At 43.1% G+C, this 27,726-nt stretch overlaps 2 protein-coding genes across 4 annotated transcripts in view; both read left to right on the top strand.

Moving 5' to 3' along the window:
- Positions 1-27,726, top strand: part of SMYD3 (SET and MYND domain containing 3) — a 545,881-nt gene that overhangs the window by 194,700 nt on the left and 323,455 nt on the right. The gene's annotated exons all lie outside the window — the stretch shown is intronic.
- On the top strand, positions 26,352-26,721 carry LOC103304995 (60S ribosomal protein L39). The gene has a single exon (XM_054712961.1). It carries the CDS (start codon positions 26,403-26,405, stop codon positions 26,556-26,558), a length of 156 nt encoding a protein of 51 aa, XP_054568936.1. The 5' UTR covers positions 26,352-26,402; the 3' UTR covers positions 26,559-26,721.

Below are 27,726 nucleotides of genomic sequence, written 5' to 3'. Positions count from 1 at the left end.
AGGGTAAAATGCTATCACTATCGAGGGGCATTAAAAAGCCAGAAACATTTATTACATTTAAACTACTACTTCTCAGGCACACATTTCAACCCTTTTAGAAATACTTTTGAGTTAAAATTGAAATGTCACCTAACATAAAATTTAAAATACACATTAGGTTTAGTCTTGCCATCACACAGTATTAAATATTAAACATTAATTTATTTCATGCTTCTGACAGGTCACAATGATTCAGTGTTTAATGGGAAAAATATTGTCTGCTTGATGACTTCCCTGTGTAGTAACAGAACTGTGTGTGTTTATTTGCTGTAGATTAATAGGCTTTGTTCTGCTAGTGCATCCTTAAATATGATGCATGTCATGTATGAATATGCCTATTTCAGACACAATCCATAACGGAAACCCACAAGTTCTTGGGGAACATGTCTTTGTTTCTTCTGTGAAGGAAATATTTATGAAAAGATGTCTGTATCTCAGATGCTGCATTCTTGACAGTAACCAAGGCAGGTGTCATTAGAACCAGGTGCTTTGCACCCAGTGATGAGTTCAGCGTATTGGTAACATCTTACTATAATCGATTCTGAAAAGAAAGCTGCTTTAGGTAAAGGGAATGAATCTAAAACAAAAGAATGTACTACTTAGAGCAGAATTAAAGCGAAGTCTGTATTGGGGGATCAATTTATTTTACATTTTAGAGTTGATGCAGTTGTGCTGCTGGATTTGTTCTGGGGGTGGGGTTTGCATGGGAATAATCGTTGCTGATAGTGGGAGGTAACTGAGCTGACTTCTAATGGTAGCATCATTCCTGGGATATTTATAGGTAACACCTTCCAGGAAATGCTGTCGTTTTGTGATTGGGGCTCATCTCAAGTGCAACAACATCCCCTCTGCATCCCTTGCAGGTCCCTCACACAGCGTGCTATTCCAGTGGATTCTGAGTGGTTCACCCTCCATCTGGTGCTCGGCACTGCCGTAGGACTGATCACACATAGCATGCACAAAGATAACGGAAGATAACCCTTTTGTATCATTTGCAAAGTGCCAGGCACAATTCATGGTGCTATATCAGAGAGAAGCTGCTCTTACACACATTTTTCAGATAGAGAAACTGAAACACAGAGAGATTAGTAATTTGCCCAAGGTCACACAGCTAGTGGTGTAATCAAACCATACCCGCCTCCAACTCAAATTGACTACCCACCTGTCCCCTTCCCTCAAATTTCTGTTGGTTCCACCTGTCAGTTTTCTGTGTATTAAGAAATCATACCTGAAACAAATTTCCAGACCTGTATGTACAGTGTATTTGATTTTTAGAAGAGCTTAGGTGGCTGGCTTTCAGGTTTTCATTTTAGTTTATTGTTCTCTTAAAGCTATTAGCTATTATTATTATTTTTTTAAATTGTCATTTCTTTTTTTTTTTTTTTTTAAATATATTTTATTGATTTTTCACAGAGAGGAAGGGAGAGGGATAGAGAGCCAGAAACATCGATGAGAGAGAGACATCGACCAGCTGCCTCCTGCACACCCCCCACCGGGGGATGCGCCCGCAACCAATGTACATGCCCCCGACCGGAATCGAACCCGGGACCTTCCAGTCCGCAGACCGACGCTCTATCCACTGAGCCAAACCGGTTTCGGCTATTAGCTATTATTGAACAATGGCTGCTTTAAAAAAATTGAGGTATAACTGACACATAATGTTGTATTAATTTCAAGTGTATAACATAATGATTCGATATTTCTATATATTGTGAAATGACCACCATAATAAGTCTAGGTCACATCACGTAGTCTACATCACCACACGTAGTTGTAATTTTTTTTCTTATGAGAATTTTTAAGATTTATTCTCTTAGCAATTTTCAAATATGCAATACAGTATTATTAACTACAGGTGCCATGCTGCACATCACAGCCCTTGACTTACTTTGTAACTGGACTTCCTTCACCTATGCCCCTTTCTTCCCCCACTGTCTGCTTCTGGCAGCCATCAATCTGTTCTTTTTATCTATGAGCTTGGTTTTATTTTTTAAAGATGTGAGTGAGATCGTACAGTATTTATTTTTCTCTGCCTGACTTATTTTACTTAACATAATGCCCTGAAGCCCATCCATCCATGTTGTTGCAAATGGCAAGATTTTCTTCTTTCTTATAGCAGAATAATATTCCATTTTATGAGCACAAGGCCCGGTGCATACAGAAAATACTTAAGAAACAGTTGTAATACTTTCAACAATAAAGATAACATAAGGGGAAAAAAGCAACAGCTATTAATGGAAGGGAAGGCCAGAGTTGACGTTGTGGTCTAACCTGGGCAGATTGCTTAATGTCTCTACCATGTTTTTGTTACCCCTGGACCTATCCGTGGGCACTGGAGAACTCCCACATCCTGGCTGTTGTAAATTATGCTGCATTGCCCATGAGGCGCACATGTCTTTTCCGGTTAGTGTTTCATTGTTGCCAAATGAAAGCCTAGACGTGGCAATGCGGCATTACGTGGTAGTTTCGGCACTTGTTTTTGGAAACCTGCCTACTGTTTCCATAGTGGCTGCACCAGGGCTCCTTTCCCCCACTTTCTCACCAACACATACTTCTTGTCTTTTTGGTAATCGCCATTTTTAACAGGTGTGCAGTGAGATTTATTTCCTTGTGCTTTTGATTTGCATTTCCCTGATTAGTGGTGTTGAATATCTCCTTATGTATCTGTCAGCCATTTGTATGTTTTCTAGGGCAGAAAGTCTGTTCAGGTCCTCTGGCCACGTTTTTTCCATAGGATTGTTTATGGCTGTTGAGTTGTATGAGTGTTTTATATAGTATTTTGGATGTTAACTCCTTAAAAGATACAGGATTTGCATATATATCCTCCCATCCCGCAGGTTGCATTCCCATGTTGTTGGAAGTTTCCGTCACTGTGATGAAGCCTTTTGGTTTGGGGTAGTCCCACTTGTGTATTTTCGCTTTTGTTGTCTTTGCTTTTGGTGTCAGATGGCTGCCTTTTGAAAGTTTGGCTCAGGGGAATTGTATTTTTCAGTCCAAAGTTTTATAGTCATCTTTCACAATGTATATCAAACTTACTTTTAACTTGTTTTGTTTGGTAGAATTCTAAGTGCATGAAAATGGCATTGAGAGGTGGAACTTCAATCGTAATTTAATTTCTGACTCAGTAGACACATGATGCTTTGCCCCCGTTTCAGCCGTGTTATAAGCTGATCGACTGCTTCTGATGTGGTCAGGGGCTGCCTGGGGATTACTTGAGGTGGGATATAAATGTAATGATGTCTTACTCGCTCCCTGTAAACTCACGTGTCTGGTCTGGTGGAAATTTCTTTTTCAAAATAAAATATTCTCTTACGAACTGGAATATTATCTGTCTTCACACCTAGCTTGTGTGAAAGATTGTCTGCATTGTGTGCCACGGTTCTGCAGTCACTGAAAATAGTGTGCTGAGGTTGGTTGCTTTTATTTAAGTAGCTATACCATGGCAACCAAATTTGTCAGGAAGCTGGGAGATGTGCGTATTGTACTATGAAAATGAGATTTCAAAGGCGTCCCAGTAGACACAGGGTGAGAAAGGGTTAGATGGTGTTGTCAAGTGTGAAGAGCAGTGAGTGTTAGGCTGGAGAACGAGGAGGAAGTAACGTTTCACTATTGAGGAGTCCACTTTTTAATTTTAGATTTCAAAATAAGATCTGAGATGATTTTGCAGGTATGCATTAAGAGGGAAAGAGAAGGGGAAAGTGGCGTCTGTGATGATGCAGAAAAAGAGGAGGGAAAGGATGCCATTTGAATCAGCCCTGCGAGCACTTGAGCGGATTCGCAGCTCCATAATAGTATCATGCCAGAGGTGACTGGATTTGAAAGCAGGCTAGCATGGAACCGACTTGACTACTTGGGGGAATTGCTCTGAAAAGAGACAAAGATTAATATAAAAAGGGGAAGATCACTTATCTGAGGGAGAACTAACTTGAGAGCTAATGAACATCGTATCTAGGAAACAGTTGCCAAAGCAGATACTGCCGTGAAAGGTAAGGGCAGTGGGACTTAATGTGACCTTATCTTATTAACTGATAAGGAAAACTAGTTTTAGAAATACATAAACACTCACACACGTAATTTTTTTAAAGGGGAAAGAGAAGCTCTGTTTTGTTTATGCTTTAGGTAAAAACTATTTTATCATGCTGCAATATGTTTTTTAAATGTGACTTTAAATGCAGATTTTTATAGAACCTTTTTTTTTTCAGAAATATTCTTTCTAGGGGCACCTTTTCATGAATTAAAATCTGGAAAATTTTTGTTAATTTTAGGTGTTTTCTACATTTGATGTGGAATTTAACAATGCCATTAGCATCTTACGTTTTTATTGCACTCCACAACTTTCACATCTTGTTCATGAGTCAGGTGGATGGTTCGTAATTCTTCAGATGAGGACATGGCGGCCAGACTGCCCACATGGCTTGTTCGCAGGAAGTGGATGGCAGGTCTGCTGTCCTGGCTGCACAGGGTGAGAACATGAGCACCAGGATGCTCGGGAGCAGGTTTGATTTAAGAAAAGAAGTGTTTAAGTTATGATCAATAATTGCTGATGGAACACACGATGCAGCCTAAGCTTTTTAAAAAATATATTTTTATTGATTTCAGAGAGGAAGGGAGAGGGAGAGAGAATCATTGATTGGCTGCTCTTGCATGCCCCCTACTGGGGATCGAGCCCGCAAACCTGGGCATGTGCCCTGACTAGGAATCGAACCTGGGACCCGTCAGTTCGCAGGCCGCTGCTCTATCCACTGAGCCAAACCGGCCAGGGCCAGGCTAAACTTTATCAGAAAAACTGTGCAGAAGAGGCAGTCTGGCCCCGCAGGCATGGCTCAGTTGGTTGGCATCGACCTATGAACCAGGAGGTCACGGTTTGATTCCTGGCCAGGGCATATGCCTGGGTTGGGGTTTGATCCCCAGTGTGGGTGCAGGAGGCAGCCGATCAATGATTCTCTCTCATCATTGATGTTTCTATCTCTCTTTTCCTCTCCCTTCCTCTCTGAAATCAATGAAAAAAATCTATATATGTAAAAGGCTAAGTGTCTGTCCATCTAACTGGCAGCTGTTACGCACACTGACCACGAGGGGGCAGACACTCAATGCAGGAGCTGCCATGATGCGCACTGGCCATCCTATATAATAAAAGGCGAATATGCAAATAGACTGAACTGCAGAACAACTGGAACAACCAAACAATTGGTTGCTGTGATGTGCGCTGACCACCAGGGGGCGTGTGCGGAACATGGCAGGTGTTGGCCACAGTGGGATGGTGGAGTAGGTGAGCGGGGGTGCCAGACCAAGGCGGGGTGCTGGTCGCTGTCATTGGGGCGAGCCTCTGGTGGTTACTGAAAATTCTTTGCTCCTGCGCGTCCCGATCCCTCCTGGCACTCTCATCTGCAGCTGGCACCAGAGCCACTGCTCGCACCCACTGCCGGTCCCTGGTGCCAGTCCTGATCACTCAGCACCATCAGCGGGTGCGAGTGGCAGCTGCCAGCCCTGATCGCCCCTGAGGGCTTCTACACCTCCCCCTGCTCCTGAGGGGTGATCAGGGCAGCAGCCACTGCTCGCACCCGCTGCTGGCGCCGGCCTCAGTAGCTCCGCACCATCAGCGGGTGCTAGTGGGGCCGGTGCCATCAGCACGTGGGAGCACTGGCAGACAGGGGACCAGGGGCCGTGGTGGGAGGGGCTGGGCGAGGTCGCTGAGGATGGGCTGCGACCTGCCCCTGTGCCTACCACAGCCTCGCGGCCCACAGTTCCTTTCAAGGTGCACAGATTTGTGCACTGGGCCCCTAGTTTAAAAATAAATGGCACCACAGATCTGGCGCCAACAAACCAACACTTGGCTTCCCCCAAATGGGACACAGGCCCCGCCACCACCCCGACGTGACACCCCACCAAATCGCAGCCACCGCTGCCAAGACCCCATGGCACAAAATGCGGCCCACAGCCCAGCATCCTCGGAGTTTCTTCAGCCCAGGAACCCGACTTGCTTTAGAGCCAGGTGCAAACATTTCACACTTTAACCAAATGTCTGTGAAGCATTTTCCCGTGCCTCTTCTCATTTGATCCTCACAAAAGTCCTGGAGTAGGTAGATAGGAGACTCGGTAGAATTCTATTTTCTTTTTATTAGCAAGACACGAATAGTGATATTAAAATATTTCTTCTAATTAATTTCCTTTCATTGTGCACGATCCCGTGCACTGGGACACTAGTGTATATATAAAAAAAGAGGCAGTCTTTGTGAACTAGCGGACAAATTAATTTTCAGACCTAGATAAATTAGTTTATGTGTACTAATTTGTTAAAAGTTACTTTCCAATAAAATATTGTGTCTGTGTTAGGAGAAGTTTCAGCTTAAAAAGAAGAGCAGCTTTTTGGATGAGACCAGAGGATTTTAAATTTTGTGAAATTTTTTTGAAATCCAAAAATCAGTGTGTTGGAGCCAGCCTCTGTTTTGTGACCAAACTTTTCCTGTGTGTATTGGCTAGAGGGCATGATTTGATTATGTGGGCAGAAAAAGGCTGGGTAGAATTGTTCAATCATCAGTTTTTGTCTTATTGACCCCAGCCCCACATTCTTGTGGTTATTTTCCAGTTCAGTAAAACAATTTACCCCCAAACATCTCATCAGTGACTCAGTGTCTTAATATTTTACTTCAAAATCTGTTCTCAAAAGAGATACCCTGGTTCCCCATTAACTATTTCGATTGAGACCCAAACCCTTATGTGAACTGAATGACTGTCTTGCTAGAGTTTCAGCAAGTTGGTGGGAGGTATTTTGGTGATGAGGGACAGTGAAGCAGGAAAGGGCACTTTTCCGTTATTCATGAAAACGTATGCAGCTCCCAGGCAGCCCTTATCCATAGCGCTACCCAAACCCGGCAATAATTATCTAGATTCTAGTGCTACCTGCATTCTTGTAGGAGGACCAGCCCATGTTTTCAGAGCAAACATTGTAACCCACTGGGAAAACTTATTTTTGTGAAGAAAATAGATGACGCTTAGCTAGAAAATTTAAAAAAAGTGTTTTTGTTTTGCTAAGAAGCATTTTGTTAAACAAAAGGTCCCATGTTTAATCAAAAGAAATGAAACTTGAGTTTTTAACATGGTGCTTGTAAGACATAAAGTTCGAGATCTGGGGCCCAAGGTATTTCCTCCCAAGCTGCGCGTGTACCTTGAAATGCCGTCACCTGCTTGAATCCGCTGCCTGGCCGTTCGCTATACTGAGGGGCTCATTTTTCAGTGCAGTTCCCGGGGGCTTAGTGCAAAGTGATACAGCACAGCTGACCCAGGGGAGGAGCTGCGGGTTCAGATCGGGTGTCCAGTGAGTGCACAGCTCCGTCCCCTTCAGGCCTGACAAAGAAATTGTTTACAACATAGCATTTGGTCTGGGAATCCATTTAATGAGTATTTTAGTATCTGTAACTAACCAACAAATATGCTGAATGTTATTTTCTCCTTAAAAACATTTTTATTAGAATCTGAAGCATTGGAATTTAGATGTCTTCGCCCCTATTTGAGATAATTTAATCATACTAGAGGCCCGGTGCATGAAATTCGTGCACGCGGGGGGTGTGTGTCCCTCAGCCCAGCCTGCACCCTCTCCAATCTGGGACCCCTTGAGGGATGTCCGACTGCCAGTTTAGGCTCGATCCCACTGGGTTGGACATCCCTCTCACAATCCAGGACTGCTGGCTCCCAACTGCTTGCCTGCCTGCCTTCCTGATTGCCCCTAACCGCTTCTGCCTGCCAGCCTGATCACCCCTAACCATTCCCCTGCCAGCCTGATTGATGCCTAACTGCTCCCCTGCCAGCCTATTTGCCCCTAACTGCCCTCCCCTGCAGGCCTGGTCAACCCTAACTGCCCTCCCTTGCAGGCCTGGTCCCTCCCAACTGCCCTCCCCTGCTGGCCATCTTGTGGTGGCCATCTTGTGTCCACATGGGGGCAGGATCTTTGACCACATGGGGGCAGCCATCTTGTGTGTTGGAGTGATGGTCAATCTGCATATTACTCTTTTATTAGATAGGATAAAGGCCTAGTGCATGGGTGGGGGCCAGCTGGTTTGCCCTGAAGGGTGTCCCGGATCAGGGTGGGGGTTCTCTTGGGGCGTGGGGCGGCCTGGGCGAGGGGCCTGTGGTGGTTTGCAGGCTAGCCACGCCCCCAGCGACCCAAGCGGAGGCCCTGGTATCTGGGATTTATTTATCTTCTACAATTGAAACTTTGTAGTCTTAAGCAGAGGCCTGGGCTGGAAAGGGCAGGTGAAAAGCTTGGCTTCCTCCATCGCTGGGGAAACCCAAGCCTTCCTCCTGCTCTCTGTGGCCTCAGCCATCTTGGTTGGGTTTATCTGCATATTCGATCCTGATTTGCTTGTGGGCGTGGCTTGTGGGTGTCGCAGAGGTATGGTCAATTTGCATATTGCTCTTTTATTAGATAGGATTCAACAGTCTGAATGTTGGATTCAGGCAAGGTCAGTTTGAGTTTTGGCAGAAACACTGTGTCATTTGGGCATCTTCTCTGTGCCTCAGTTTCCACATCTGTAAAACGAAGATGCTAAAAAATAGTAGCTTCATAAAGCTGTTGTGGGGATTAAATGAAATCTTAGATGTACTATTAATGTACGTTATAAAGTACTTAATAGATGGCTACTCTTATTGCATTTAATATAATTCATTTATGAATATGAACCTTCAAGCTCCTTTCGTAATAGCAAATGCATACATAACACATAGTGTAAGCAGTTCAGCTGCATAAGTTATGCTTGCTCTGAAATAATACTAAGTTTCTATTGGACTTCTCCATTTATAATGACTCCTCTTCGGACACTTCGTTACTTGGGATTGTTGCCTATCCCACTATGACAGGAACCTTGGCTACTCAAAGAGACTTCAGTGGATGTCCAGGAGAAAAATGTGGATTCATACTCCAGGTAGAATCGCATTTAAAAACTAGGGCAATGTCCAGTTTAATATCATAAGCACATTTCCATGGCTACTGCTTATATTAATAAGCTTTATTAAGTATAAAGAATACTATTAAACAAGAAACTCTAGAGCAGCGGTCGCCAATCTTTCGGACCTCATAGACCACCAGTGGTCTGAGGACCACCAGTTGGCAACCGCTGCTCTAGGGAATATACTTAAGATTCTCTATTGTCCTTTATTTGTACACTAGGGGCTCAGTGCACGAATTCGTGCACTTTGAAAGGAATCTGGGCCATGAGGCTGCGGTGGGCACAGGGCGGGTCTCGGCCCATCTTCCGTGCCCCCGCCCGGCACCTCCTGTTGTGGCTCCGCAGTCCCCTGTCTGCCAGTAGCCCCGCTCCCGCCTCCACCGCTCCCATGTGCTGACAGCGCCAGCCCCGCTCACACCCACTGATGGCGTGGAGTGATTGGGGCCAGCACTGACAGTGGGTGCGAGTGGCGGCTCTGGCACCGGATGTGGGTGTGAGTGGGGCCAGCGCCAGCAGCGGTTGCGAGAGGTGGCTGCTGGCCTCAATAGCCCCTCAGGAGCAGGGGTAAGTGGAGAAGCCAAGAAGGACAATCTGGGCTGGCAGCTGCGGCTCGAGCTGGCTGACGGTGCTGAGTGATTGGGGCCGGTGCCGGGAGTCGGCTGCGGGTGCAAGCGGCTACTCCAGCGCTGGCAGCAGGTGCAAGCACCGGGTGGGACCCTGGTGCATGGGAGCAAAGAGTTTTCAGTAACCACCAGAGGCTCACCCCGATGACAGTGACCGGCACCCCACCTTCGTCTGGTGCCCCCGCTCACCTGCTCCATCATCCCGCTGTGGCGGATGCCCACCATGTTCCATGCTCTGCTGCCCATGCCAGCCATGTTCCGTGCATGCCCCCTGGTGGTCAGCGCACTTCATAGCGACTGGTTGTTCAGTTGTTCGGTTGTTCCCCTGTTTGCTCTACAGGTGTTTGCATATTAAGGTTTTATATATATATAGTGTATGTAGATTACATATGGTAAGTACTGTTGCTTTCTGAACAGTATAGGTTTCAGCTGCGTGAGTCCACTTATACAAGACTGTTTTTTCTGAAAGCGTGTTGTCAGCCCTCTGAGTCCGTCAGCTGATCCAACCAACAGCAAATGTAAGCAGTATTTTCAATCCGTTTTTACAGAGGGCCGACTCAAGTTATGTGTGGATTTTCACCTGCATAGGATTTGGCGCCCTTAACCCCTTCATTGTTCAAAGGTTAACTGTATGATCGAATATCTTTCTGATGTTAAATGTTTTGTATAAAAAGGGTAGACAGTCCTAATTGTAGGCCAGGGCATGTCAGCTGACAGTGCATGTTTTTGGACCACGTGCCAGGTTATCAGGGAGTCAGCTTCTTTTCACTGAACCAGTGGGGCTTTCACTGAACAAGTGCACATCTTAGCTGATGGGAGTGTTCGCCTTGGTCTTGGTTGCATCTCCTTCTTCGCTGGTGGCTGCCTGCTTCTTGGCATGTAATTTTATCAGAAAGAATTAAAAATACCGATTTACCCCGTCTAGTTCCCACCTAACTCCAGCTCAGGTGAGTACCACACCCTGATTTGTTGTCTTTTTAAAATTAATATTTTTAAGCTGTTGGGAAATTACATTGGTTTCAGGTCACAATTCTCTCTTGGGACAGAATATCTCATTAATATTAACGCTCCAACGTGATGAGAACACTGTGCTAGTGTGTAACTCACACTGGCCACAGGTGCTGACCTGATCTTAAGAAGGTGAAGGCCCTACGTCCCTTAGGTTATTAAACAGAAACCCTCCAATTCTATAATAATTTAGCTGTTTGTTACCTGCATACTAAAAAGGTTGTTTATCAATTCAGGTCCCTTACCTTTGCTCAAAAGCTCATCACCAAGTTATCTTGTCATGGATGAAGCGGGACCTTTGACTCGTTCCTCGTTTGCGTATAAATTGGCAAGTGAACATAGGAACTTGGCTGTCACCTCCCTTCAATTTCATTTTCTTTGTTTTTTTTGTTTTTTGTTCGGTCACCTCTCAGGCTTTATCAGCTCTAGGATTGCTTGCTCCTTTTCACATGCTGTACCGTGGTTGGTTCCCAGGTGGCTTGGGTCAGCCATGCTTCATGGCCACAGACTTCCCTGGAGTAAACCTTTGTTACAAATGATAGATTTTGTGATAACCAAACATAACCAGAGGGAGAGATGGCCATTATTTCTCTCTTTCTACAGCATGGTCCCCATAACGAGTTCATTAGATAGGACCTTGGTGTGTATAACTTTCCAAATGTATGTCTGGCTGGAGAAAATTCTTACTTACAAAAATCCTTGACATAGAAAATAAATGAAGGAAGTGATACAGGAGGATGCCACATCACATTCCTTTAAATGTGAAACCTTACTGAAACTTAAAGATGTTTCAGCCCACGAAGGGAAGGAAAGAAGAGTAAAGGAAAAAGAAGGGAAATGGAAAGGGGAGATGAATGGATGGGAAAGGAATGTAGAACATACCTTCCCCAGCTGTGCAGTATGACAAGGATTATTCCAGAATTGCACTGCTCTAGTCTGGCACACTTGAACTTCTGTTAAAAAGAGATACAAAGTTTATTTATTTAATTATATTTTTTATGTAGTCAAAATAGATACTTTAGATTTAATGAAATCAAATGGCCCGTGTTTGTGGATGCATCTTACATTAAAACAGCTCAGAAAACCAGCGCTTAGTCCTGGCCTTTGGACTGTAATGGCCCATCTTGAGCCCACATTCAAGGCCTGAAGCAGTTCCCACCACATGACTTCACTCCCTTATAATCCAGCCACAAACATTTCCACAATGTAGTATGTTAGTTAACAGACGTTGTGTTGAAATAATAGAAACCACCTCTGGTTAGGTTAAGTGAAAGGAGAACTGGTTGACTGGATCCTGAATACTATCTAATAAAAGAGTAATATGCAAATTGACCATCACTCCAACACACAAGATGGCTGCCCCCATGTGGTCAAAGATCCTGCCCCCATGTGGACACAAGATGGCCAGCAAAGGAGGGCAGTTGGGAGGGACCAGGCCTGCAAGGGAGGGCAGTTGTGGATGATCAGGCCAGCAGAGGAGGGCAGTTGGGAGGGACCAGGCCTGCAAGGGAGGGCAGTTGTGGGTGATTAGGCCAGCAGAGGAGGGCAGTTGGGAGGGACCAGGCCTGCAAGGGAGGGCAGTTGGGGGCGATCAAGCCTGCAGGGGAGGGCAGTTAGGGGTGACCAGGCCGGCAGAGGAGGGAAGTTGGGGGTGACCGGGCCTGCAGGGAAGGGCAGTTGGGGGGAACCCAGGCCTGCAGGGGAGAGCAGTTGGGGGGGACCAGGCCTGCAGGGGAGGGCAGTTAGGGGCAAATTGGCTGGCAGGGGAGCAGTTAGGCATCAATCAGGCTGGCAGGGGAGTGGTTAGGGGGTGATCAGGCTGGCAGGCAGAAGCGAGTTAGGGGCAATCAGGAAGGCAGGCAGGCAAGCAGTTGGGAGCCAGCAGTCCTGGATTTTGAGAGGGATATCCGACTGCCCGTTTAGGCCCAATCCCGGATTGGGGTCCCAGATTAGAGAGGGTGCAGGCTGGGCTGAGGGACACACCCTCCACCCCTGTGCATGAATTTCATGCACCGGGCCTCTAGTTATTTTATAAGATCAAAGGAATTCCATGGTAGCCAAACCAGAAGAACTCCTTCTTTAGAATGCTACTTTAGATGTGACTACTCCGCCCATTTCCTGTGTCTGTGTGTCTCTGTTTCAAATCCTTGTGCCCGAGAATGGGAATCTCGTTGGCCCAGTTTGGGTTTGGCATCGGTTAGCAGGGCTGTGTATCTCAGAAGTGAGCACTGGCAGACATTGCCAGGAAAGGGGCATTTGATAAAGGGGCATCTTAAGACCTGCTGCTCCACGTGCCAGGTGCTGTTCAGTCTCTACCCCTATATTTATGGGGCTCCTGCTGTTGTCCTTTCTGCCAGTCACCATCTTCTCCACACAGCCTGTAGGCTCCCTCCTCCATGCCGCCTTTCCTGACCTCGAGTGAGAATCACAGCAGTCTCCTGGTCCCACGGCGCATCACGTCTCTAACCGGGCACACTTTACGTACTGCCTTACGTACTCAGCTCTGTGCACTTCTGTCTTCTCTTCCCTCCAACCTACCCCGTCGGACCTGTATTGTGCATTGCTCTGCAGAGGTAACAATAAACGGAGGGTGGAACTGAGAATGGAATTCGTCTGACAATGACCACTTATTGATTTGGTTGTGCCCTAGAATTCTAAGGCACATTCCAGGTCTAACAAGCGAACTGCTCATATGCGAGCTGCAAGAAAACACTCGGGACACTTTAAGACTGCGATGTTTGTAAAAAGTCCAAAGTCAAAAAGCGTAATGCCAGTTCCGGGGCATTTGCATCACTTATTTCAGGAAAAGGGAGCTCTCAGGAAAAGGGGCCCTGGAATGGGGTTGGGGTGAAGGCACCGGCACCCGGACTTAGGACCTGTTTACATGTCTCAACGCCTGCCAGCCTGCCTGTCAATCACTGAGCATCTCCTGTCACTGTTCTGGAGTTACAGCAGCTCACAGCCTTGGTGTGACCTTGGAATGGGGGAGTGCTGCGTGCAGATTCCTCTTCCTAACTTCCAGGGAAACTGCAGGTACAGTGAAATCAGGGGTCATACCACAAGGACAAAGACAAAAGCCAGGTGGTAAAAGGGAAAGGGGAGGTTTGGTTAAACACTCCTTTTTTGACAAAGGGAAGTCATAATAATTGAATGCAGACCTTTGCCCTGAGTTTCCCAGCGGCTGGAAAGGAGGTGGGATCATTGTCTGGTAGCAGGAACCATCTCAGTTTATCACAACGACGTACTTGATGAATTAAGATCCTATGTCTTTGAGCTTTGGAATTTCTTAGAGTTTGGGTTTTCTAATTAATTACATTTCCCTTGTCCTGGATGTTTCTAATGCATCACATAGTAAAATTATAGAGATTTGAAACTCAGCATTTTGAAGATCAGTGAGATGCCATTTTTGTACGTGTCTGGAATATTTTATGAATAATGTTTAGATGGAGTCCATATAAACCCACTTCATATGGTGATTTTACATATGTAAGTTTTCTAAAATCCTTCATGGGAAAAACTGGAGCATAAATATGATTAAGTAAGCAAATGGAAAACAATAAATGAATAAATTAAATTTTATCATCACCATCGCCCAAAGCTAATGAGTGTCCTGGAACACATGGCAAAGTTAGCAATTGACGGAGACCTTGGCCTTCTATATTCTATATGATTGCATTCTTGTTAAACTTGCACTTACAGAAGTGAATAAAAAATGTTGGAGTAACTTTTCATACAGTTTGGAGTATTCATAGCAGAAATCACCTTTGCAATCCTGAGGAATCAGGCCCTCAGTGGTGCTTGGTGTGCAATGAATGTTAATTCAGGGAGGTAGGTCCTTAGCCAAGAATGATACCGAGTGTCGTAGGCTTATTCAGAATCACAGAATTTTTCAGACATTTTCTCCTTTAAATCTAGTGATTTAATTTGTTAGATAAAAGTCTCCATTATTTAGGTGGGGTATTTTAGCTTTTGTTTTTATTTGTAAAATGTCTATTTCACTTCTCTCTCCCTTTTGCGGGTGGGGATTATCCTGAGCATACTGAGTATCTGCTTCTTTCTTAACATAGTAGAAACTATATATTCCAGCATGTTCCCAAATATTGTTGTTTTCAATTTTTATTCTTTTTAAAAAATTTATTTTATTTTATTGTGGTAAGAACACTTTTAAAAAAATATATTTTTTGACTTCAGAGAGGAAAGGAGAGGGGGAGAGAGAGAGAAACATCAAGGATGAGAGAGAATCATTGATTGGCTGCCTCTTGCATGACCCCTACTGGGGATTGAGCCCGCGATCCGGGCATGTGCCCTTGACTGGAATTGAACCCAGGACCCTTCAGTCTGCAGTCTCTGTCACTGAGCAAACTGGCCAGGGTTCAATTTTTATTCTTTACACTTCACTTTGTTTGGAGATGAAAGTAAAAGGAAAAATAAAAGCTAGTAGCGGCTTAATTCCATCAGGAAGTTTACGGAGTTCTAGTCCTAGGCCTGTTTGGTCAAAGCAGAATTTATGAAAATCTAAAACATTAATGATGCCTGAAAGGCAGGCTGCTGAAAAGAGATGAATGCATTGCCTGGCCTGATAGTAAAATTACAGAGATTTGAAACTCAGCATTTTGAAGATCAGTGAGATGCCATTTTTGTACGTGTCTGGAATATTTTATGAATAATGTTTAGATGGAGTCCATATAAACCCACTTCATATTAGAACTGAAATATGTTTTTCTCTGCAGAAAGCTATTGCCATTAGACAGTAAAAGGAGACTTATAGTAGGTAATAGGAAATACTGTGGAAAATCCAGTAAAAGCAGTATTAGAAGTGCTTTCTGTCCCTTTTTATAGTACCAAAACTATGAAGATGAAAAAATTTGATTATATATACAGAAGATCTGCTCTTATGGTGTATATTTTATACCTGCCATTACCGACCAAGATAGGATCTTTCAATGTCAAATTGAGTTAGCTGTGGTTTATATCATGGACGGCTTTAGAGCTATTTGCCATTAATAATAAGGCATTTAAAACTGTGAAAAAAAATGGTTATTGCATATACCACTGCTGCTTTCAATTTGTTGTTTTGCATGAATTAAATCCTATTTATAAGGTGTCATTATCCAAAATGAATGGGGGGGTGGAAATGATCTAGAAAATCAGGACTTTTTCTCGGTAGAAGCTTCATTCTCTCTAATGAAGTGAGTCAGCACCTCAGAATTTAAAATTCTAATATGCACATAAATAGTCCCAAGATGCATTTCAAAATGGGGTCACTCAAGAAAGTGCAAAGTGCAATGACTTTGCATATAAGTGTCCTTGGACTCTTAGGAGTGGAGGAAAAGTGATGAGTACTGATTCAGTAGCTAACTCCTGTTATAGTGCATTTTAGAGTCCAGTAAAAAATGAGAAAATTATTTTGTGTTAGTGTTTCTCATGTGTAAGAGATGACAGTGAAATAAGATATTTTTTAAACATGGAAATTATATTAGCAGGAACTCTTTCCCTCCCTCCCTCCCTCCCTCCCTCCCTCCCTCCCTCCCTCCCTCCCTCCCTCCCTCCTTCCTCCCTCCCTTTCTCCTCCCTCCCTTCCTCCCTCCCTCTTGCTCTCTCCATTCTTCTCCTAAACCACAGGGCTAGGCAAAATTTGTCACAGCGGCTGGTTGAATCTGTGGTTGCCTGGACACACGTTTTACATTTGCCAACCCAAAAGTCTGCATGTATGGAGTACAAAGTTTTTTATTGATGGTAAACTACATTTTAGGTTATATTTCACATTAGATTGGGAGATTGGTTTGCTTTACACTTTAAAAATTATCTTTTACCTCCAAGAAAGAGAGGAAAAAACATAAAAAAACCTCTAAAGTGTTATTTCTCAATCTGTTGTGTTTATTTTCTATGAACTAAGAATTCTTTCTTCACCAGTTTTCCAAGTAGAAAAAAACCATATTGAAACAGTTACAAAATTTCCCAAGAATTGCAGTATGACTTAAAAAACAAACAAAAATATTAGTATATGGACCAACTAATGCAATAAATATAGCCAAAAACTGATTTTCAAAGTAAAGTTTGGGAAAACTCCCAGAATGTATAGTAAAAAAAAAAGACTAAGTAATGAACAGTTTGGGAAATAAAAGGTTTATAAAAAACATAGGAAGATCAATAGCTTTAGGATTTTCAGAAGCAGATAATGTCAAAAACAGGGAAGGAAATAATCAATGAAATAGAAGAATTCTTCTCGAAGCTGAAAAAGCCACACCAGCTTCAGATAGAAAAGACTATGTGTTGAGTCAGCTAAAAAAATCTAATACTCAGCTTTTCCAATTCTCACAACTCCGTGGATTAAAATACATACATACCTAATACTTCTGAGAGAAAAATAAGTTACAGAAGATATAAGACTAGACTAAAACCACATTTCTCACAAGCCACATTGGATTCTAGTAGATAATGAAGCATTACTTTCAAAGTTGGGAGAGAAAATAACTTTGAATCAAAAATCTCCTGCAGCCTAAAGTATTTGTTAAGTAAGAAGGCAACAGTAAAATAAAAATATATTCCAATATGCATGGATATAAGTTACTTTTTCCCAAGCTCCCTATGTGGAAAAGAAATATTTGGGAAGTTACCTCAATGAAATGATAAAGGAATTCAAGAAAAAGGAGCACTTGAGCTGTAAGAAAGAGTTGTAGGTAAAGTGACACAAAGCAATAGCAGTAAAAAATGGAACCCTTTTGACTTTGATTCTTGGGATCAAACAGGAGAGACTTAAAGACACAGGATTGCATTTCCTCTGTGGTGGGTCTATCCATAGTTCTGTGGTTCTTGGTTAATAATATTTATTTAATTATAATATTATAATTGCTGCCTACTGGTTTTTAGTCTCTTAAAATCAACTATTGAGGAAGCAGAGGACTGAGATCAAATTATGAAGATGAATTTAATGGTTTATAAATAAAACCCTGACAATATAAAATAATACTTTATCAAAAATCAAGAAATATAGGGATATGTTATTTGAAACTATAATGATATCCATCAGATAAATGAAAAAATACTTTTTAAAAGTATTTTGTTTTTTTGCCCTGACTGGTTTGGCTCAGTGGATAGAGCGTCGGCCTACCCCCTGAAGGGTCCCGGGTTTGATTCCGGTCAAGGGCACATGTCCAGGTTGTGGGCTTGGTCCCCAGTGGGGGGCGTGCAGAAGGTAGCCGATCAATGATTCTCTCTCATTGATATTTCTATCTCTCTCTCTGAAATCAATAAAAGAATATATTTTTAAAATATTTTATTTTTTAGAGAGAGTGCTATTGGAGAAAGGAAATTTTTCATTGTATACTTAAAAAATATGTGCCTATATTACTTTTATAGTTTTAAGAAAATCTTAAAAATTTGATAGGGCACTTTCATAAATGAGGAATATTTATATGCATACAGAAATCAAGATTTTAAGTGAGCAAATTAAACTAAATTTTTGTACGATATGGATGTCATAATATAATTTAGGTTAAAATGGTTTTATGTTTATATATTCATGTAAAAAATGTAAAAGCCTATATAACTACTCTCACTTCTTTTTTTCAGTTCTGTACTTTGTAAAGGTTTATAGGCGTTTTTTTAAAATCACTTTTGCAATTACCTTATTTTCCTGTGTATAAGACACCCCCCACTTTTCCAACCCAAAGTTAAGAAATCAATATTTTAAACATTTTGCTGGTTTTCCTCTGAAGGCCTTCTTCTTTATTTGGCATCTTCAGGAGTTGTTCTTCCTGTTTTCTCCACTGTCCGGTCATACACTCAGTGGCAGGAGGTCTAAACTGTCTCTCTGCAGCTCTATTTCCATGCTCTTTTGCACAGCTGATTACATTCAGCCTGAGTTTTGCAGAGTAAGACAATCGCTTACTGGTATTTATCTTTTAATTTTTTGACATCTTTATGGGCTCAGAATGCTCCAGTCCCTGTTGCATCTGCGCACTCTCCACATCCACCTCCAGTTACAGCATCAGCTGACGTCAGTAACAATAAGGCTCGTGATTGGAGGAAGCTTGTTTGACAAGGTATGGGCAGCTACGCACCCCTGCGGCTCCCTCCTCCGCTGACTTCCATGTATAAGACGCCCCTCGATTTTCAGTCTAACGATTTTAGAAAAATATAGTGTCTTATACACAGAAAAAGTAAAGTATAAACTATGTTAGCACTGAAGTAGCACAAGGAATTCACATTTTATTCAAAGTGTGGTAGGAATCAATAAAAGGTGGGGAGGGCAGCTATGTCCTAATTTACATTTTAAAAGGTCACGCTGGTTGCTACCTGGAAAGACTACTGAGGAGCAGGGAAGGAAGGAGGGAGGCCACCATATTGTTCAGGCAAGAGACCATGCTGCTCTGACTACAGAGGCAGCAAAGGGAGGGGGAAAACAGATCTTAGACATTTTGGAGGAAGTGTTAACAAGACTTACTGATGCATTGGAGATGGAGGGTAGTGATAGAAAAAATTAATCAAAAATGATGATGAGATTTCTGTCCAGAGCTACCGAACAGAGGGTAACTCTAATTACTGAGGTGAGAAAGGTAAAGGCAAGGACAGGTAGGTAGGAGAGGAGGTGGGAGAAACAGGAGTTCCTCTCTGGCGATGCTGAATTTGAGTTTTTCAGATTTCCGGGTGGAATGTCCAGTAGGAAGCTGGATACCCAAATCCAGAGCTCAGTGTGGAGGTCAGGGCTGGAGATAAGAATGTTGAAATAGACAGGCATAATACAAGAGGGCATTTAAAGCAACAGAACTACATGAGAACCCTTTAAGGAGAGAGGTTAATTAGAAAGAAAAGAGAAGAAGGCCTAGGACAGAGCCTTTGGGAATTCCAATATTTAAAGGTTAATAAGAGAAGCAAAAGCCATCAAAAGATGTTGGGAAGAAATGGCTGTCTGGTGACAGAAAATCGAGGAGAGTGTGGGGTGCTGGGAGCCAAGACATGAGAGTCTGTTAAAGAAAGGGGAGCAGTCAGTTGTGTGGGAGGCCGCTGGGAAGTCAAGAGGACAGAGGAGACACTGAATCTGGCAAGATTAAAGGTCTTTGATGCCTTATTAGTACAGTTTCAGTGAATTATGCGGGATGAAAATCCCATCAGGATGGGCTAAGAGTATGGGAGGCAAGGAAGAAAAGGTGAGAAGAAAGAGATGATTAAAAAAAAGTCTTTAAAAGTGTCACTATTTTGGCCCCAAACATTGTTCACTTCAGACCAGGCTCAAAGCAGCTCGCTCTCTCTTTAAGTAAGTGGTTGAGTTATTTGAGTTTATCCACCCAGAGTTTACCCATCGAGTCACCTGAAAACAAAAGAGTTGGGTCTAGGGCTCCAGGAATCTTCACTTCATGCTTCTGACCGGAAGGCAAAGAGAAAGGGAGGTCGATGCTCAGAATATCAGGAAAGCAGCAGAAGTGACGCAATGCAGGCATCTGTGGCTGTTTTAAAAGGCGAGATCTCTTGCAGCAAATGCACCAATCTTTGCTCTGACATCAGTGGGAGGAGAAGGGTTCCTCACCACCTTTCAGACACGGTTCTTGGGTTCCTTGTTAGGAGCAATGAGCGATTCATGCGATAGTTCAAAACTGGGGCGTTCTCCGCTGAAAGCATGGGCCGCAATAGGGCCAAAGCAGAGAATTCCACCCAGACGCAGAGTAAATATTAGTGCCTCTTAAAAACTAGATATTGTTTGAATTATTTCTTCTTCAGAGTGATTGAACTAATAATGACCAGCTTTTGTCTCCTGAAACACGTTCTCTCACAGGAGCTAGGAAAGAGGGGCTGATGCGGACCACGCCAAAAACCCTAACCACATCCGAAAAAACAAAACATCTTTTTCACTACACATAACAACACAGCAGTAGCTACAAAGAACCTAAGTCAACAGGTGTGTGTGTGTGTGTGTGCACATACACTCAAAACAGGTGAAAACAGAAGTTACTGGAAGAAATAGAACATATTTCATCCTTTCCCATGGTTTCCTACTCAAGTAAACCTAATTCTGAAAAACATCTTTCCTGAGTAAACTATATGCACCCACCACACAGATACCTCTTCGGCCCAGTATCTCTTTTATTCAGCCTCTCTACCTAAAACATTTTTCTTCCGAATCTAATATTTTTCCATTTTCCAAATCTAATTTTCTTCCAAATCAAATCTGAAGCTTTGAGGATGGATTAGGATCCATGACATTTTTCATTTTTATAAACAAGTGCAAATCAGCAGCATTTTGTATTAAAAGATTGCAAGGATAGGCCTCCCTCATAGGATACAATTAAGGAGTTTTCACATTCCCTTGTACGTGAAAATGGGAGGACTCTCATTATGAGTGGGATTGTCTAACTATTTCCAATAATGAGAGCCAATCTGTGCCCCAGCCACCTTTCACAAGATAAGTATCCATAACATATTTATTTGCTCCTTTTTTCATCCTCCAGATCTCATTTTGTTCTAGAAAGTTTCCTCTCACCTGACATAAACTTCCATGCATTTGTTCTTTCAAACTGAACTGAACGTGTAGCACTCCTATATCCATAAATGGTTTGGACACTGTCCTCACAGTAGGACTAAATGACTGTGAAAGTCCCTGTCACTTGCCTCCTACTCACGCCTAAATGTACTGTAAATGCAATTACATGCCTTTCCATTAACTTCTCAGAGGACCTTCTTTTCCACTAAGCATACTTGACGTAAATTTTTAAATTTCTCCAATTTACATGAAGACAAGTTAATGAGGACACCGTGTACTTCAGATTTATTTACTCTACATAGGATTTAGGGTGTATTTTCATCAATGATTGTTGCAAGGATAATTATAAATTGTATGAAAACAAAACCTTCAGTGAGTAGTAGTATGGTTTGCTTAGATTCCACCATTTGATGCTGATTGCACATGTCACTAACCTATGAGAAGTTTTTCATTCCAGTCATGGACTATAGCCCCAGTCACCGTTGGTGCTACCATTGATACTTACACATTAACAATCTCTGATGTGCCCAATTTATTTCAATTATGAGCTATTTAGAGTGGAATTGGGAAACAGAGTGATTTCTAGTCCCTGAACAACTTTACTGCTCTGATTTTTTAAATCTATATTTGGAATAAAAAGTAGAAACTCTGTTATAAGAATATCAAACTAACCTTTTAATAAACTGGAGACGTGCAAATACTACAAAAGAGCAACAAGATTAACTATATTTTATATGAAAAACACAAAGTATCTCATAATAATCACTGAATTTTAATTAATTTAAACTGAAGTAGTTCTAATGCATGGGTGTATATCTATAAATTTCTCATGATATTATCTTTCTCGGTTACTCAGCTCTCTAATTCAGACAAAACTATATTATAAAAGGCCAGTGGCCATAACGCCATAATGACCAAACGACTGGTCACCAGGAGGTGCATGGAGCATCTCTCCGTCCCTACCCCCGGCCCGCAAGTCTCTTGCAGCGGCGGGGCAGGGCTCACGGCTCATGCGGCACAGTGGGACTCACAGCTCTCACGGTGCGGAGGGGCTTGAGCAAGGCTCAGGGGTCACACGGTGGGGCTCGCATGGTGGGTCTGGAGTCCTGCCTGCGCATCACACGATTTCGCGCGCTAGGCCTCTAGTCCTATATAATAAAAGCCTAATATGCTAAATGTCTGGTCGTCCAGTTGGCCATTCAACCAATCAAAGCATAATATGCTAATGATATGCTAAGGCCGCTCAGCCACTCGCTCTGATCTGCACTGACCACCAGGGGGCAGACGCTCTGACCGGTAGGTTAGGTTGCTGCTGGGGTCTGGCCAATCGGGACTGAGCGAGATGGGCCGGATACACCCTGGAGCCCTCCCTCGATCCCTCCTCGGCTGGCCAACCTCCCACATTCCCCCGTCCCCGCCCCGATCGTGCACCGGTGGAGTCTCTCAGCCTGGCCTGTGCCCTCTCACAATCTGGAACCCCTCAGGGGATGTTGGAGAGCTGGTTTCGGCCTGATCCCGCAGGCCAGGTCAAGGGACCCTACTGGTACATGAATTCGTACACTAGACCTCTAGTTTTTAATATTAGGTATATTTTCACTTAAATACTTTGTGTTTCTAACTAATACAATTTATTCAAGAGAATGTTTCAAATGATGGAGTCAGTATTCTTTGGCCCAGTGAGTTCCCTGGGTGTTGCTAAGCACACTATTTGATGTACCCAACTCTGATTGTCATTCATTCCTGAAAGCAGTCTTTCATTCTCTTAACTATCAATCATTCTTACCCTTGTCTCACTCCAGCTGACATTCCATGTTCAAAAAGGTAAGTTTTCACCCTGTTTTCTGCCTCTTTGATGTGGCCGTGGACACGTGCAGAGTGTGCTGAATGTGCCATCCAGAGCACCGCTTCTGGAGTCATGGGGCAGGTGACATCAGCATCAGCAATACATGGGTTTATTTAAATACGTATCCCACTCCGGGGGACAGCGTAACACAGAGTGAAGCTGTGATGTTTTTCCAGTGCTCAGACTAGCACCAGCATAATAATTCTGAACTCCACATTTAAAAGTGGTTTTGGATAGTTATAAAACGCGCGCGCGCGCGCACACACACACACACACACACACACACACACACACATTGATATTCAGTACTGCTTTAAGAAAGCACTGCTTTAAATAGGGGGGAAAAAAAACACCAAAATAAGATCATAAGACATTTTAAAATGTCCAAGGGATAATATCCCTTACATTTCAAAACCGCCTTCGTCATCTGGGGCGCCAGTTGTTCATCAGAAACAGCCCTTGCCACGCAAAAGCATGGCATGAATGACAATTACTGTTTTGGGTACAAATCTGCACAGATCACACACAAAACCCAACGCCAGTTCGCTTCCCGTAGCAAATCCATTTTTCAAAATGAAGGGCACACTCCGTGTTTATTTTGGGTTAAGAACGGAAAATCAAATGAAAGAGGAACAGTGACATTAGCATCCTTGTGTCCTAGTTTAGTTTTTCCTTGGAAGAAATAAGCAGATTTTAATGAATTTAACTTAATTTTGCTATGGCAACAGTTGTATCACTTGAGATCGTACTCCAGAGAAACACAGCATTTCCTCTCTTCTCCTAGCCCTTTGATCTCCCCATACTTCATAGTTTTTAATGCAATATATATATATATATATATATATATATATATACATATGTATGTATGTATATATGTATATGTACATACACACATATATGTATCTTGAGATTTAGGAATGATTAGAACATTTACATGTATAATACATCCAATGTATGCCTTTTCCTTTGGAAGCTGTTTTGCACCATGAGGCTGACTCAGTGGCTAGGGGGTTAATGAACGACATGGATCACTGGGCTGAAAATAAAAATCACTATTAAAAAGTGCTGCACCGAGAGAATTAGGCACTACGTAGTACTGTAACCACTGAGAATTCTCAGCAGTGAAATAAAGCCTTGTAGTCCCGCATTTTCATTAGTTTTCCAGGAGCGCTGGATGCAGTGTGAATTACAATGAGGGACACAGCGATGGCTGCTCCCTTCAAGCACAGGCACTACCCAGAGGGAAGGAAGGCACCCCTGCAACTCGCACTGGGACCTCATGGGCGATCACACCACTGTGGGGTTTAGATGTTAATACTTCAAAATAGCTCATGGTAACAGCATATTGCGTTTAACTTTGCACGCTAATACATGCTAAATAGCGAGCCATGCTGCATTGTAAATGTAAATTTAAAAATACAGAATTCTATAAATCTGTTAAAACATGCAACTACACAATTTGTAACTACACAATTTGGAGTTAGAATTGTTTAAATTATGTGTCTATTTAAACAAATGCAAAACTAACATAAAGAATGACTAAATCCCAACAGTGGGCGGAAAATCCGGTTATTGCCTATGAGACTATTTAGGTTCAAAAAGAGAAAGGAGTGCAGAGATTCACAGAGTACTGCAACGTGAAACGTGACATGGAATCTGATCTTGCAACACAGATGTATCTCAGTTTGCATTAGGTTCCTATTTTCCTAGTTTTAAAAATAGTGGGTCTTTTGAACTACTAACTGGGGGAAAAAATTAAGTCAAACATCTCATTAACAAACCAGCTCTTTCGTGTAAGGCTGAGGCAGAAAGTGTGCGATGATAGGAAAAAGAGAGAGAGAGAGAGAGAGAGAATTCACACTGTTTTTTATCCACTGTACTTGGAAAGTACCATAAGCTCTTCACTAGTTTCTAATCATCCTATATTTAATCCTTTCCAGTTCACTAAAGGTGAAGAATTATTCTCCATTTCTACTGGAATATGAATAACACATCGTCTTCAAGCGTGGTAATAATTCTATTCCTATACACGTTACTAAAAAGTGTTATTCACTGAGGAGGACGCAGAATTAAAAAGTACGATCCCTGCTCTCAAGTTACTCACAGTCTCGCTGGGGCTACACAACCACACACAACTCTTCGGTGAATGACGAGTAAACGCAGTGCGATCTCAGGCTCTGGGGAAACTCACGTCCAGAGGGAGCCATGTCCAGCCCAGGGCAGCCGGGCTCCTGGCAATGCCACCTGCCATCAGGGCCTCCCCTCTGCAGGGTGCGGCTGGTGGCTACAATATTAGGTGCAAGTTATAAGACATTTCACCATCAGAGAGGTTTATCGGGCAGCCCCGCTCTGTAAGCGAAAGTAGAGGTTTATGATAACTGACTGGATGGATGCATTCCTGAAAAACTGACTGGAGCCTGTGCTTGGACTTCCCTTCTAGAGCAAATTCCTAACCCCTAGGCAGGCCGTGCTCAGGAGACTGTGTGGAGTCCCTGCAAGCGCTCACAAATCCTCATGAGCTCCAGCCTCTCTCTGACTCCATCTGCCTGTCCATCATGGGAGCCGTGCGCCGCTGAAGTGTGCCTAGTACAACCGAGAAACTGATCTGTGTATTTCACTCAACGAGATTAAAGTGAAATAGCCACGTGCGGCTGGTGGCTACAATATTAGGTGCAAATTATAAGACATTTCACCATCAGAGAGGTTTATCGGGCAGCCCCGCTCTGTAAGCGAAAGTAGAGGTTTATGATAACTGACTGGATGGATGCATTCCTGGAAAATCTCAGAGTGGGTAAGATCTTGCACTGTGAGGGATTATAAGGCAGAACACTCACAACCTATACAATATTGTAACCAGAGCCCTTAACAGAGAAAAAAAAAAAATACTGGCATCATTAACCTTTTGCACTCGGATGTCGAGTGTGACTCGACACGGTTAGCATCGGTAGCAGCTCGTATGTCGAGCCACACTCGACACGTAGTTTCACCGCGGGGGGAAGGGGGACTTTTGTCTATTTTTCCAGTATCTTTTCTTGTTTTCACTAGCATGAAAGGACAAGTAAAATGTAAATGCCGTCTCAACTGATGCCACCACCTAAGCTTCACCAATGGCATCTTCAAAGGCTATTTGTTTCTAAGACACATCAGTCACGTGAAAAAGGTTAGACCAGTACACTAACTTCCAGGGGTAGATTATTATCCACTAACTTAGAGCAATGTTTAGATGGAAAGCTCCATATAATCACACCTCACCCTAACAAAAAACACAAAGATTGTGTTGTTTGTTCTAACAGAAAAATCCAAGGAGGAAGAAGAGAGACGATTTATATTTGCGAAACGTGTGAATGTAAACCAGGTCTTCATGTGGGTGAATGTTTCAAAAAATATCACACCATGAAAAATTATAGAGATTAGCTTCCTTCTCTCTCTTTCTCCGCCATCGAGGTGCGTGCGTTCGCCTCTCCTTCACCATGTCTTCCCACAAGACTTTCAGGATCAAGAGGTTCCTGGCCAAGAAACAAAAGCAGAATCGGCCCATTCCCCAATGGATTCGGATGAAAACTGGTAATAAAATCAGGTACAACTCGAAGAGGAGACATTGGAGAAGAACCAAATTGGGCCTATGAGAAATCACACATGAGCGATGACTCACATATTTATGCTGTATCCAGGTTGCCTACACCTTTAAATGATTGAAAAGATGCTACTGTCTGGACAGTTGGGGCATTTTAATTGGAGAATTAATGGACTTGTGATTTTGCTCTGTTGATTCCCCCCCCCCCCCGCAATAGTAGGATGGTTCAGTAATAAATATGTGAGACCTTTTAAAAAAAAAAATTATAGAGATTAAAATTACTCTTTGAATGTATCAATAATTTGAAATATAAAAAAATCCAAATAAGTTTGTATGAAAAGAAACTCCAGTTTTTTATTCTACTGCGGCGCTTTGTAAAATCTGGGGTATTTAAAAAATTAAGTCCTGAGTAGAATAAAGGAATCGAGAAAAAAGCAAGCGAGTGCAAAGGGTTAAAACAAGACATTAATTTCTTAATAAAAAATACTGCAGGAAATATACAATAGAACTTCTACAGTAAAGGTAGCCTGAAAGGGCGTTGGTAAGAAAGGCATTTGCGTGTTGAAATGCACCAAAACCGGCGCGAACAGCAGGCGATGGGCCTCGTGTTCGTGGCCGCGTTCCTCCTCCCTCGCTGGGCTCTGATCCCAGGCGACTGCGCGGGGGGTTCAGCTGCTGTTAGTTGGTGACAAACACCATTAACATGGCAAGAAAAGTCACTTACAAACCAAAGAGTCTGTCCAGCAACTCAGCGTCATCCCCTATTTACCAAGTGTAAGTGAACTCATTCTTGTGATAGAGACGTGAAAGGGACAGAACAGCCTGCATCTGTCACACAGGTGGTTCTGGGTGCCCTTGCAGGACCGGGTAAACTGGCCAGCGCCGGCTCAGGGGGTCTGTCAAACACCAGGCCCGCTGGTCAGGCTTGGCTCACTTGCCAGCTCCTTTCTCCGTCACCTCCACCGCCACCGCCACCGGGATGGCGGGGGCACAGACTCGTTTCCTCCTGAAGGTGCTTGTATTCACACTTTACATAAAGTTTAACACGTCGTCGTCGTCGTTACTGTTGTTACTGTTATCATTAGGGGTCGCTGAGGAGGGCTGATAGAAATTTGGAGCAGGGGGCTAAAATGTCCCAAGCTTTGGTAACATGCCTACTTACCTGGATTTCAGTCCTGAGTCTGCCACTCGCTTCCTGGCTGATCTTGAGCAAGTCTTCC

This window comes from Eptesicus fuscus, chromosome 24 (genome assembly GCF_027574615.1).
Source record: "Eptesicus fuscus isolate TK198812 chromosome 24, DD_ASM_mEF_20220401, whole genome shotgun sequence".
NCBI lineage: Eukaryota > Metazoa > Chordata > Mammalia > Chiroptera > Vespertilionidae > Eptesicus > Eptesicus fuscus.
Note: the sequence above shows the minus strand (reverse complement) of the source record. Positions and strands in the feature narration are given on the sequence as shown.

Coding starts and splice junctions, on each gene's coding strand:
- LOC103304995 (XM_054712961.1), top strand. CDS start 26,403: ATGTCTTCCCACAAGACTTTCAGGATCAAGAGGTTCCTGGCCAAGAAA.